The sequence below is a fragment of the Podarcis tiliguerta genome (genome assembly GCF_965153285.1).
Source record: "Podarcis tiliguerta genome assembly, chromosome: 13".
In the NCBI taxonomy this organism is placed as follows: domain Eukaryota; kingdom Metazoa; phylum Chordata; class Lepidosauria; order Squamata; family Lacertidae; genus Podarcis; species Podarcis tiliguerta.
Genome location: NC_139546.1, coordinates 8,809,379 through 8,822,387, shown reverse-complemented (window position 1 = coordinate 8,822,387; position 13,009 = coordinate 8,809,379). Strand labels below are relative to the sequence as shown.

Sequence of the window (13,009 nt, the reverse complement as noted above, 5' to 3'; positions counted from 1 at the left end):
TAGAGGTACACTGGGGGGTGGGAAAGAGAAGTACCACTTTGCGGTTTGCCTCAGGTGCCAAAATGTCTTGGGCCACCCCGCTTGTTGGGGTAATAAAAATCTGACAGGAATTGCTTGACAGGAATCGTACTGAAAGCAGATTTACCATTCGCAGAGCAATAGGCAAAGGGGAGCTGGAATTGCATTCGTTATAAATTTTTCAAGATGAACGATAAAAGCGTCCTGCGGCTTTTTAGAATCTGCTCCACTCAACTGAGGGAAACCACAGCTGCGGCTGACACCAGTTAGCTGGCACAACTTCCCTGTCAATCGCTGGAGTAGTTTGGCCGGTTCGGAAAGTTTTCACTTTTTCGTCTAACAAAGGGCGAGCAAATAAAGCCAGGCTGAGTGGGCTGCTTTCGCTTTAGTTTTATTTAAAGATAGCCTGCCTTGAGCCCTGAAGGGAGAGGCCAAGATCGAGGGAGGAGCCGGCATTCACCTTGCTGGCATGCAACTGCGGGGGGGGGACGGACACAAATTGCAAAGTCATACTGAGCTCTGTTCTTGCCCTGTGGGCGGAAAACGCGCTGCGGTCCCCGTTGCAATGTTACGCCTGTCTTCACCCTTTGAAAACAGGAAGTTAATTGGGCTTGATTTAGCCACGCAGACTCCGCTCGCTCCAGAATGAATGAGCTAAGGTTCAGCTCGATGGGACAAATGCGACGTTTCGGCAAGCAGATACTAAGCAGGGTTCAGTGAGTTCTTTGCCAAACAAAAAGGAAGCCGGGAGTCTTAAATTTTCCACCAGTTGGTTTTTGCAGCATGGATGGGCTGATTAGATTTGCCCGTTTTTTCACAATTGACTCTGCTAATGCGAGTCGGGGTGGAGCGTGGGGAGAAGCTAGGAATTATGGAGGCTCCGTCTAGCCCCTGACAGCTGAATGCTTGATCCACAGAGGGCTGAATTTGAGCCAGGAGAAATAGAAGTTGTGAGGATACAGCCTACTTGGGTCTTATCCCAGTCACAAGGGGAGTGTTCTTCCTAGATGGAGAAGAAGCCCAAACCAGTTAAGAGGGGTGTGGTGACCCACTGTGTCCATTATACTGCTGGAAGCACCTCAGGAGTGTGGTTGATAAAGTTGGGCCACCTTGTTTAAGAACCAAAGTAGTGAGATGTGTTGCAACAACTGAGTTATGGAACAGAAGTGGAATAACTGGAAGTAAGCTGAGCATTTACCTTCTAGTCTAGAAACCTGTAAGATCTACCTGAAGCGTAATAACTAAACTTAAGCAACTGAAGTTTAAAAGAAGCTGTGCTAGATTAGAAGCCTGTGGCGCTGTGGTCTAAACCACTAAGCCTAGGGCTTGCTGATCAGAAGGTCGGCGGTTCGAATCCCTGCAACGGGGTGAGCTCCCGTTGCTCAGTCCCTGCTCCTGCCAACCTAGCAGTTCGAAAGCACGTCAAAGTGCAAGTAGATAAATAGGTACCGCTCCGGTGGGAAGGTAAACGGTGTTTCCGTGCGCTGCTCTGGTTCGCCAGAAGCGGCTTAGTTATGCTGGCAACATGACCCAGAAAAACTGTCTGCGAAGAAACGTTAGCCAGTAAAGCAAGATGAGCACCGCAACCCAAGAGTCATTCCCGACTGGACTTTTTTTTTTTAAAAAAAGATTTTTTTATTGATACAACAAGAAAAAAGAAATGAAATGAAATGAATAAAACTTTATTTGCATAGCCAACAGGCCATAGCATCAAAAGACAAACACCAACAGAAGTACATTACAAATATAGTTAAAATCTTGTGACCTATTAAAACCCAAGGTAAATTAATAATCTCAGTACTTAAAACTTGGCAGAAATAATAAAATAATAATAATAAAACATAATGATGATAATCATAAAAACCCAGACGAGGAATCCGGGTGACCACACTGATATCATTCAGATACCAGCTCTCAGTCTCATTGCTCTCTCGATAAATTTGGCAACCTTCTCTGTTGTCGAGCTGTTCTGGTCGGCTAGAAGTGAGCACAATTTGGCTTCGCAAGAGTGGCCGGGGATGGCAGATAGGAGCGGCGTGATGGTCTCGTCCCTGAGATCTTTATATAGGGAGCAAGACAAGAGAACGTGTGACGCCGTCTCTACATAGCCAGCTCCACAGGGGCAGAGCCGGTTCTCAAATGGAATTTTTTGATATCTACCTTCAAGAACAGCTGACGGTAACATATTTAGTCTGGCCAGTGTAAAGGCCCGCCTAAGTTTTGGAATGGTTAAGGTAGACAAATAAGGTGCCCGAAAATCAAAATGGGAGGGGGGCAGATAAGCGTACCAAGCACTAAATTTCTTAATATAGGCCAGATTATTCTGCTGCTCAATAACCTTCAAGCGCTGATCGATAATGGTTTTTGCCTTGGGGAGACCCACTTTCAGGAGATGCTGTGCTTGTAGGCCACATGTAAGTAGTTTTTGATGCACTACTTTGGACCACCGACAAGAAAAAAGAAACACAAATACCAAATTACACACAGGAATAACTATAGACACATAATTTTCTTAGCAAACAATATAACATATATTGGTCGCGACTGGACTTAACTGTCAGGGGTCCTTTACCTTTCCCTTTACTTTAACATCCGTTCGATTTAGTATAATTATTAATAGGTTAACTGTTTCCTGAAAGGACATTATCTCCTGATAACATCCTTTGTTTTATCCACTTTGTTCTATATAATAAATATTTCTTATTCATTCAGCTTTTGTCTGAGTAAGTATTTCCTCACACAAAATCCAAAAGATAACCTGTGATAGTTACTACAGAGTGTGTACATAGGTGGGATCTGCCACAGTTGGTATACGGCGGTGGGATCCTCTTTGTTGTTGTTGTTTAGTCGTTTAGTCGTGTCCGACTCTTTGTGACCCCACGGACCAGAGCACGCCAGGCACTCCTGTCTTCCACTGCCTCCCGCAGTTTGGTCAGACTCATGTTTGTAGCTTCGAGAACACTGTCCAACCATCTCGTCCTCTGTCGTCGCCTTCTCCTTGTGCCCTCCATCTTTCCCAACATCAGGGTCTTTTCCAGGGAGTCTTCTCTTCTCATGAGGTGGCCAAAGTCTTGGAGCCTCAGCTTCAGGATCTGTCCTTACAGTGAGCACTCAGGGCTGATTTCCTTAAGAATAGATAGGATTGATCTTCTTGCAGTCCATGGGACTCTCAAGAGTCTCCTCCAGCACCGTAATTCAAAAGCATCAATTCTTCGGTGATCAGCCTTCTTTATGGTCCAGCTCTCACTTCCATACATCACTACTGGGAAAACCATAGCTTTAACTATATGGACCTTTCAAACAGCAATAAAAGAACACTGTTTTTATTAACCGGGCAAATTTTGCCTGACATTCAAAATGCATTGATAGTGCCAAGTGAATTTGCCTGGAGAAGCAACTTCACAACTGAGGTGCCACCACAGAAAAGGTCTTTTCTCCATCAGTCAGATATGTCGCCTTCTGATACCTGGCAACACCTGGTGAAGGGCCTCAGGTAAACCATTCATTTAGATGGGAGAAAGTATAGAGGTGATTCAGAGGCACTGTTGGGTTGGGGAACTCAACCTGCAATATCCCTGCTTTGGTCATTGAGAATCCAGCCTCCTTCCTTCCTTCACAGCCCTTCCAATCTACCTGCATCGCCCACCCATCCCCTCCAGATTCTGTTTCCCGGTCACGCTAATAATACGGCCAACTGGTTATAAATCTAGAAGGTAATAATATTTGTGTGTGTGCTTCACCTGTGCAGGCTTCAATGTCTCCTGTGCCTCTTCATCTGGTCCACCTACTCCCTCAAGCACGGTTCCCTCCGAAACAAGAGAATTTAACGATTCCGCTGCTACAACCAGTGTTGGCACTCCTTTGAGCACCCAGAAGGGAGCCTCCACGACAGTTTCGCTCCCATGGAGATTTTCAATGCACGATAGCGCCACTACTCCTAACACCACTGTGGAAGCTTTGACTGCAAACTCCGTTTCAGCTGTAACGCCCCTGTCAAGAGCAACGGCGCCGGATAGCTCAGCAGCAACCCATTCATCACCGCAGCCAAACACTGGATTACAAACCACGGAAGACACATCAGCCCCTGCGACATCAGTTGCCGGCCAGGTCACAGGCGCCATTCCTCACTCGGAAACCACACCAGTCGGCTCTTCGCCTACTCTAAATGGATCGTCCACCAACCCTTTTCCTACTAACACCACCTATCTAAGCACCACCCAAGTGCCGAGTGCCGGAACATCTCCAGCAGCTGTGTCCTCCAGCCAACGCCCTACTGGAGAGGCAACATCTGGAGAGACATCTGTGGCAGCATCCTCCCCGGGCTCCACGCAAGGGGTTACTCTTTCTTCGCAAGCGGCTATGTCAAGTAAGGCTACTCCAGCGACCTCCCCTACTGGCAGCACCACGTTCTCTGTGGGGGTAACCATACAAGAAGTTCAACGGGCCTTGAGTTCGGGTGAGTTTGTCTGTTTCCGCGCTTTGCACGGCAATGGTTTTGTCGACCTTGCGGCTTATTGTTGTCTGTTTTAGGGCGTTCATAAGGCTCCCTAAATTATTGTTTTAAATTATTATTATTATTATTATTATTATTATTATTATTATTATTATTATTATTATTATTATTATAAATGGGAAAGACTCAAGACAGATTATTCCCCCCCCCAAAAAATAAATAAATGTCAAAATAGAAAAGGATGCATCCATTTTCCTCTTTAACCAGGCCTGTGCCCTCTAAAGAGTGCATGGGGCTTTTTTAATGTATTGTTTTAATTGGGTGTGTTAATATATCTATGTGGGTTTTTGCTTGTTTTGTTTTTAAGTCACTTTGAGTTGCCTTTGGCAAGCAAAAGCAACCAGTAAATTTAATTAATAATAATACACAACAGAACAAACCTACTAAAAAATTTCTGTCCACTCTGATATATTTTAACGTTCTCGCTTATCTTCTGAAAAATGGACTCAGTGCAGGCCTTGTATTAACCCACGGTTTGTTATTCACCATAGCATAGAACCCAGACTACAATATATAATAGGCAAGCCGTGGTTTAGAGCTGTTTGCTTTCTTTAGCCGTCCTCTCAGCCCTCAACTTTGAAGGTGCATTCCTATCTCTTTCTGTCTGTGATGCAGCAATTTGTAGAGCGATGGCCACAACTATTGTGCTTCTCCCATCACTCCATGCATGCCTCACGCCAGATCATAATTAGAATAAACCAGGGTTATAATGCTTCTGTCTGGCCCTCAGTCACTGCAAAAATATATTTCTGAATTTATCTGGCAGGGGAAGAAGCCAAGAATAAAATATAAATTATTAACAGATTCTCCCTGTAGTTCCCAATTTTGGTTTGCCAGCCAATTGCAAACCATGTCATGTCAATTCACACAACAGGCCAGAGCAAATTAAACTTAACCATGGTTTAGACGTCTGAATTCATCTGTAGAGTTTAAATCATAATCGTGGAAGTCGCAGAGATCATTCTTGAAAGCTGTAAATAAATCCTTAATATCATTATAATTTCATTTGTATGCCGCCTTTCCATAATTAAAAGCACACTCGAGGCAACTTACTACGTGGAAAGATTTACATAATTACAAATATAACAAAATAGTCATGAGCAATAAATAAAACACGTAGAAAAGCACACAACCAAACTGAACAGTTTCCACATAAAGCATAAGATCGAAAAATAAAGATCCACCAAATTAATATCAATAAGAGCAACAAAAAGAAACCCGAACAATACCCCAGCCCAAGCATCTGTTCAGCAGCTTCAGTTTTTGTCACTCAGTCAGGGCCTTGCCCTCTCACGCTAGGTGGAAAAAATCTAGCAGGTCTTCCAGGACACACAGCTAAGATGGTGGGCTTCCGTGTTTATTGGACCAGAATGGGACCTGTGACCCTCAGTTCACAGATGGATAGATAATTTATTACGGCCAAAGACCAGCTCGCATAACACAATAAAAACAGAGTTCATAAAGATAAAATATACAATCAGAGCGGATTGCAGCAATAGCTCATGAGTTTAATTGAGATATATACATACACCCGTACAACTGAGATTTGGGCTACCATAAAAATTGACCCTGAGGCACCCCCAAAGGGCAACTTCATAGAATCATAGAATCATAGAGTTGGAAGAGACCACAAGGGCCATCGAGTCCAACCCCCTGCCAAGCAGGAAACACCATCAGAGCACTCCTGACATATGGTTGTCAAGCCTCTGCTTAAAGACCTCCAAAGAAGGAGACTCCACCACACTCCTTGGCAGCAAATTCCACTGTTGAACAGCTCTTACTGTCAGGAAGTTCTTCCTAATGTTTAGGTGGAATCTTCTTTCTTGTAGTTTGGATCCATTGCTCCGTGTCTGCTTCTCTGGAGCAGCAGAAAACAACCTTTCTCCCTCCTCTATGTGACATCCTTTTATATATTTGAACATGGCTATCATATCACCCCTTAACCTCCTCTTCTCCAGGCTAAACATGCCCAGCTCCCTTAGCCATTCCTCATAAGGCATCGTTTCCAGGCCTTTGACCATTTTGGTTGCCCTCCTCTGGACACGTTCCAGTTTGTCAGTGTCCTTCTTGAACTGTGGTGCCCAGAACTGGACACAGTACTCCAGGTGAGGTCTGACCAGAGCAGAATACAGTGGCACTATTACTTCCCTTGATCTAGATGCTATACTCCTATTGATGCAGCCCAGAATTGCATTGGCTTTTTTAGCTGCCGCGTCACACTGTTGGCTCATGTCAAGTTTGTGGTCAACCAAGACTCCTAGATCCTTTTCACATGTACTGCTCTCAAGCCAGGTGTCACTTCAGCATTTCCCTAGTAAGCTATTTTATTCCAGAGGGTTATCTGTGCCTACAAATCTGGGCGCAGAACCTGGCTATCAGCCAGGACCCTCAGTTCAGATATTGTTAGACTGCAGCTCCCATCCTCTCTGACCATTGACTGGGGCTGATGGGAATTGGAGCCCCAGCAAGTGGAGAGCCACAGGTTCTCCAGTCTTGACTTTGAAAGTACCTTAAAGACATGGGACCTACTAGGCTGTCTTTGGTGAATGAGACAAGGAGAGAAAGAGCAGATAGAGGGCCTCTAGTACTCAGGCAGTCATTGGTTCTTTTTCCCCCACTACAAAGATTAACGTCGTCCCCCAGTCCCTCTCATTTGCTTTTACAAGCTAGTATTAAAGCTGGAATAGCAGTTAGCCACTTAATAAGAACGCACAGGCTTTGAACGCAGAAGTTCAAAGCCCCAGAGATTAAATCTCATAGCCATAACGTCACTTGATGGCCTGAAGCAAGCAACCATTTTCTCTCCCCCTCACCTCTGCTGCTTAAATCGGAGGATGATAGGACTGACCTCAGAGAAGGAAGGCGCTATTTAGGTCCTAGTGGCTATTATAATTACGCCACACTGTCTGCCTGCGTGCGTGCAGATTTTCAAATCGCAGGATTTGGAGTCAACGCTTAATATGCTTTGAGCACTCCGTGCTGAAAGCTTCCTTGGTTTGCCACGTTTTCTACATTAGAGGGCAGTGTGCCTGCAGACTGAATCGTAGGATGAAAAATAATCTGGATGGTTGTGAAGCTGATGGACTACATGGAAATGGCGGAAATGACTGGCAGAATCCGAGACCAGGGAGAAGAGTCGATGGAAGAAGATTGGAAAAAATTTAAAGTATATTTACAGAAATACTGTAAAATTAATGAATGTTAGAAGAATACTGGAATGAAGTTATAAGGTTTTAGCAGAAATGTTATAAAGATTTAAGCAAAAACTGATTGTTAAAGGGTTAAAGTGGAAAATTTAAAGTTAGATTGTGTTAAGATAAATTATAGAACAAAAAATTGAGAAAGAGGGAAAGGATTTGCTGAATTAGCTAAGTTGAACTAGAATACAAATAAGGAAGGTGTGAGGAAGTCGAGGAAACAAGTAAATGAAAGATAAAGATGGAAATTGGATGTGTTTTTAAATGTTTTTGTTTTTTCTTGTTGTCTTGATGTATTTTTTTTTTCTATTTTTGATGTACTGTTTGTTATTTTTTTTATTGTTTTTTCCCCTCTCGTATTCTTTCTTTTTTTCTTCTGTAATTATAAAACTATGAATAAATATTATTATAAAAATAATAATAATAATAATCTGGATGGCTGAAGGTGAAACTGTGATGTCTGATGCATCTCCTTTGTTGTGCAGGTAGCATTGCAGCTATTACCATCACAGTGATTGCACTGGTTCTGTTGGTGTTTGGCATAGCCGCATTCCTGAAGATCAGGTAAGAATTGGTGCCTTTACTTAGAGGAGAGGCAGTAGTTCCTTGGGGAGAGGCTGGCTTCTTAACTATGGTTCTTACAGTCACTCCTCCACAGCTGAAAGTGGAAAGAGCCCCTATAAAATTCACTTCTTATCCAGATAGCATATAGACACCTGGTGAGGAGTAAGGTAAAGGTAAAGGGACCCCTGACCATTAGGTCCAGTCGTGGCCGACTCTGGGGTTACTCATCTCACTTTATGGGCCGAGGGAGCCGGCGTACAGCTTCCGGGTCATGTGGCCGGCATGACTAAGCTGCTTCTGGTGAACCAGAGCAGCGCACGGAAACGCCGTTTACCTTCCCGCTGGAGCGGTACCTATTTATCTACTTGCACTTTGACGTGCTTTTGAACTGCTAGGTTGGCAGGAGCAGGGACCGAGCAATGGGAGCTCACCCCGTCGCAGGGATTCGAACCGCCGACCTTCTGATTGGCAAGTCCTAGGCTCTGTGGTTTAACCCACAGCGCCACCCGTGTCCCACTGATGAGGAGTACCCAATCCCAAAGTATTCCCAGGGAGGCATACAGAAGCTGTGCCAAAACCCAAGAACAATAGAAGTATCAACCGATAACCAAACGCAACAGCAAACTGACAACAGGCTACCACAGGTGAGAAACTTAGAATCCTAGAATTGGAAGGGACCTTGAAGGTCTTCAGCCTCCTACAATGCAGGAATCTCCACTAAAGCATCCATGAGAGATGGCCACTCAACCTCTGCTTTAACAACTCCAAGGAAGGAGAGTCCATCAGCTCCACTGTCGAACAGCTCTAACTGTCAGAAAGTCCTTCTCTGATCTTTAGTCGATATCTCCTTTCTTATAACTTGAAGCCATTGGTTTTGAGACCCACCCTCCGGAGCAGGCGAAAACAAGCTTGCTCCATCCTCTATATGTTATAGGCCTTTAGATATTTGAAGATGGCTATCATAACTTAAAAAGGGATGCGGGTGGCGCTGTGGGTTAAACCACAGAGCCTTGGGTTTGCCGATCAGAAGGTCGGCGGTTCAAATCCCTGCGACGGGGTGAGCTTCCGTTGCTCGGTCCCTGCTCCTGCCAACCTAGCAGCTCGAAAGCACGTCAAAGTGCAAGTAGATAAATAGGTACCACTCCAGCGGGAAGGTAAATGGAGTTTCCATGCGCTGCTCTGGTTCACCAGAAGTGGCTTAGTCATGACCCAGAAAAACTGCGGACAAACATCAGTTCCCTCTGCCAGTAAAGCGAGATGAGCGCTGCAACCCCAGAGTCGTTCGTGACTGGACTTAACTGTCAGGGGTCCTTTACCTTTTTATCATGCCTCCATTTGGTCTCCTCTTATCCAGGCTGAACATATTAACTCCCTCAACCATTCCTTGGCTTGGTTTCCAGACCCTTGATCATCTTGGTCACCTTCCTCTGCAAACGCTCCAGTTTGTCAATATTCTTCTGCTGCGCAGAACGGGACACAGTGCTCCAAATGGGGTCTGACCAAAGCAGAATAGAGTGGGACTATTACTTCCCTTGATGTGGACACTAGACTCCTGTTGATGTACCCTAGAACAGCTGCTGCATCACACCGTTGACTCATGTTAAGGTTGTGGTCTGCTAAAATCCTTAGATCTACTTTTTAAATTACAGTGGTACCTCAGTTTAAGAACAGTCCTGTTTATGAACTATTCGGTTTACGGACTCCGCAAAACCGGAAGTAGTGTCCCGGTTTGAGAACTTTACCTCAGTCTAAGAACGGAATCTGAACTGTGGAAAGGCACCGGCGTCAGGAGGCCTCATTAGGAAAAATGTTCCTCGCTTTAATAACGGGTTTGGTTTAAGAACAGACTTCCGGAACGGATTAAGTTCGTAAACCGAGCTACCACTGTAATCACAATTTGATCTTCTAAGATAGCAGTCCTTTCACAAGCACTTTTAAATGTCTGATCAGCCTGGATGTTTTAAGTAATGGAAGCACAATCCCCAAAAGGACAGAGGGAGGAGGCAGGTGAAAGAGGGATTGTTTTTGTTATAATTTTTACTCCAGAATCTTACATTTCTGTAATAAGCATAGGTTGACTAGCATACGATGCTGTTTCTGTTTCGCCCTCAGGCATTCTTCGTATGGAAGACTCTTGGATGACCACGACTATGGATCCTGGGGAAACTACAACAACCCTCTCTATGACGACTCTTAAATGGAGGAGAATCCATCAAAGCCAAAAACTGCGCGTGTATTTATGAAGCACTTATTTCACTAAAAGCGCCATAGTCCGATAATCCTTCAGCATACAATGTCCGTGTTGCAGTGGCGTAGCGTGGGGGGTGCAGGGGGGGCCGGCCGCACCGGGCGCAACATCTGGGGGGGCGCGCTCGCACTCGCAGCTCTCTGCCCCTACCTGGCTCACTCACTCTCTCTCACTGCAGTGCTGGCTGTGCGAATCCGATCCGAGCTGCCGGGTCGCCGCCCACTGTGGAGGGGAGGGTGCCAGGCGTGTGGTGCGGAGAGAGAGCGAGGGACTATCTGGGGGAGGGACAGTGCAGCGGGGGGTGCAAATTACTTGCCTTGCCCCGGGTTAGGGGGCGCAAATTACTTGCCTTGCCCCGGGTGCTGACAACCCACGCTACGCCACTGCCGTGTTGTTGCTCCTCCTGCTGTTTCTGCCGATGCGTTGTCACCATACCTTTTTGCAGCGCAGGCCCCAAACGAAAAACGCGCCAACCAGAGTGGAGCGTTCAGCAACAAATCAAGCAAGAGTTGGAATCCGTAGCTACGAGAATACTTGCTTGCGGGTGCTGTTGCCTCCAAACCCTAACGTTCTGCAAAGTGATAAGGATTCCTGCAAAAAGGAACGAAGTCCGTGGAAAGTTTCGCCACCAGTTCTGCTGTGGCTGTTTGGGCTCCCAGCAACTCGGTTGTAACAGGAGACCTGCAATGAAGAATGTGACCTTTTAGAGTTGTCAGATAGCAAAAATTCGAAGTTGCTCAGGGGTCTCCCAGAATTAAATGGCAGATCTTGGTTCTTGCTTTAATTGCCTTTTCCAGTTTGTCTCCTTAAGAAAGCGTTCTGATTAGAATTCAGCTGAAGGTTGGAGCGACCTGATTCAGCACTGAAGTTCTTGTCAAATGTTTCGCTAGAGAAAAGCAGAATGTAACGCTAACAGTAATAGGGGCTAGAGCCACAAATGGCAGTCTGGTGTCCTGCGCCCCTGCCCAGCCTTCTATAGTGTCCAGTTCATTGGGGCCTCCTTTCACAAAAATCTATTACAGTTTGGGCAATTGTTTTTGGAAATTTATTGAAGCCCAGTGTTAAGTCATGAGCCCACCAGCTCTTGGTAAAGTTATTGTTACTTCCCAAATACATGGAATTGTCTCCAATAAAGTTTGTTTTGTGGGGACCATTTGCAAAAGCAAACTCTCAAGGGCTACTTTTCCACACCCCAAGTTTGTTCCTTGTCAGTTCAGACATGTTTTCAGAAGGGTGTTAGATAAGGGGGTCCTCGCCTTTTGAGCCTCTCTGTGCATATAGCTTAGGAAAAAGCAGAAAAGGCAGGTTTGTAATGCAAAGGTAGCGGAGGCCAGCGGATAATTTGCATTACGAATCAAAACTTCTCAAGCCAAATAGAAGTAAAAACACCTCATTCTGCATTATTGAGTTCCAGCCGATGGCGGCTAACATTAAGCTGAACCCTAGACACAAGCCTTCGGTGTATTTTCCATTATAGAAAGTAGGAAAGAAGGATTCCATTTCAGAAAAGACATTTTCAGTACTACAGGGTTGCTTTCTGCCTTCTCAGTATGCAAAGTCTACCAGTTGTTTTTTTTTTATCTCCTTCCCTTCCATTTTTAAGGGCACAAAGTCACATTGGTACATTGAATTGATTTTGCAAGCAAGTCTGCTGTCACAATGAGGTTTGAACAACATAATTATCCAGAGTTGGGGGGGGGTGGTGCCCTCCTTTTATTTTTATATCAACCCCCAAAAAGATAGGGCAACGTGTGTGGCTAGATGCTAGGACAAGTGAGGAACGAAGGAATGATTCTCGCACATTTAAAAAGTTGCTGCTGTGCTGGATGGCAGAGACACCGTATGAACCTCCAGCAAAACACCTGTGTTTCTGTGTTTTTTTCGTTTTTCTGTTTCGTAGCACTCTTGTCTCTGCAACTTTTTTGCATTAAAAGCTGGATGGAGGAAGATTCTTGTGCTAAACTCTTTAGTGCACAGTGTAAGGGGGGGGGGAATTGATTCCCCCCTCCCAGAAGCTAAACAGCTACTTGTTTGCACTACAAATAAACTTTGACAATAATAAAGATCTCTCTTTCACGCTTTTTTCCTATAGAAGCAAACCTGTTAAACAGAAGTTAGCACAGAGTATGGGGCTGCATACACATTGCCAGCTTAAAGCACAGCCAGGCCATTGCTTTTCTCAGTCTGCCTCGAAGCTGGATTTGGGGGGAAATGCATCAAAACACAGTCTTTCAAAAGAAAGGACGGGATAAAGATGGATTGTGGCCAATGTCATGTGCCACTTCCCAAACCAGTTTGGGAGCACATTGAATGCAGAATAACTGGATTGTGTGCACAGCCTTGCTTTCTTACTAACCTTTAAAAAATTGCTTCCCCATTGTTGCTTTGCAAAGCTGTTGGTCACGTCTAAGTGCTAGGAGTAGGTCTTCCCCCCATTTTAGCTCTCTTCCGTAGCAAAACCTTCACAGT

The 13,009-nt window shown here is 45.0% G+C and overlaps 1 protein-coding gene across 1 annotated transcript in view; it reads left to right on the top strand.

Annotated features, from left to right (window-relative positions):
* Positions 1–12,603, top strand: part of PARM1 (prostate androgen-regulated mucin-like protein 1) — a 44,372-nt gene extending 31,769 nt beyond the window's left edge. The window contains exons 2-5 of the mRNA XM_083407964.1: positions 3,767–4,474; positions 8,214–8,292; positions 10,405–10,597; positions 10,935–12,603. Coding sequence (XP_083264090.1) covers positions 3,767–4,474; positions 8,214–8,292; positions 10,405–10,489 — 872 coding nt within the window. The 3' untranslated portion in view covers positions 10,490–10,597; positions 10,935–12,603. The remainder of the gene's footprint in view (positions 1–3,766; positions 4,475–8,213; positions 8,293–10,404; positions 10,598–10,934) is intronic.
* Positions 12,604–13,009: the final 406 nt, after the last annotated feature.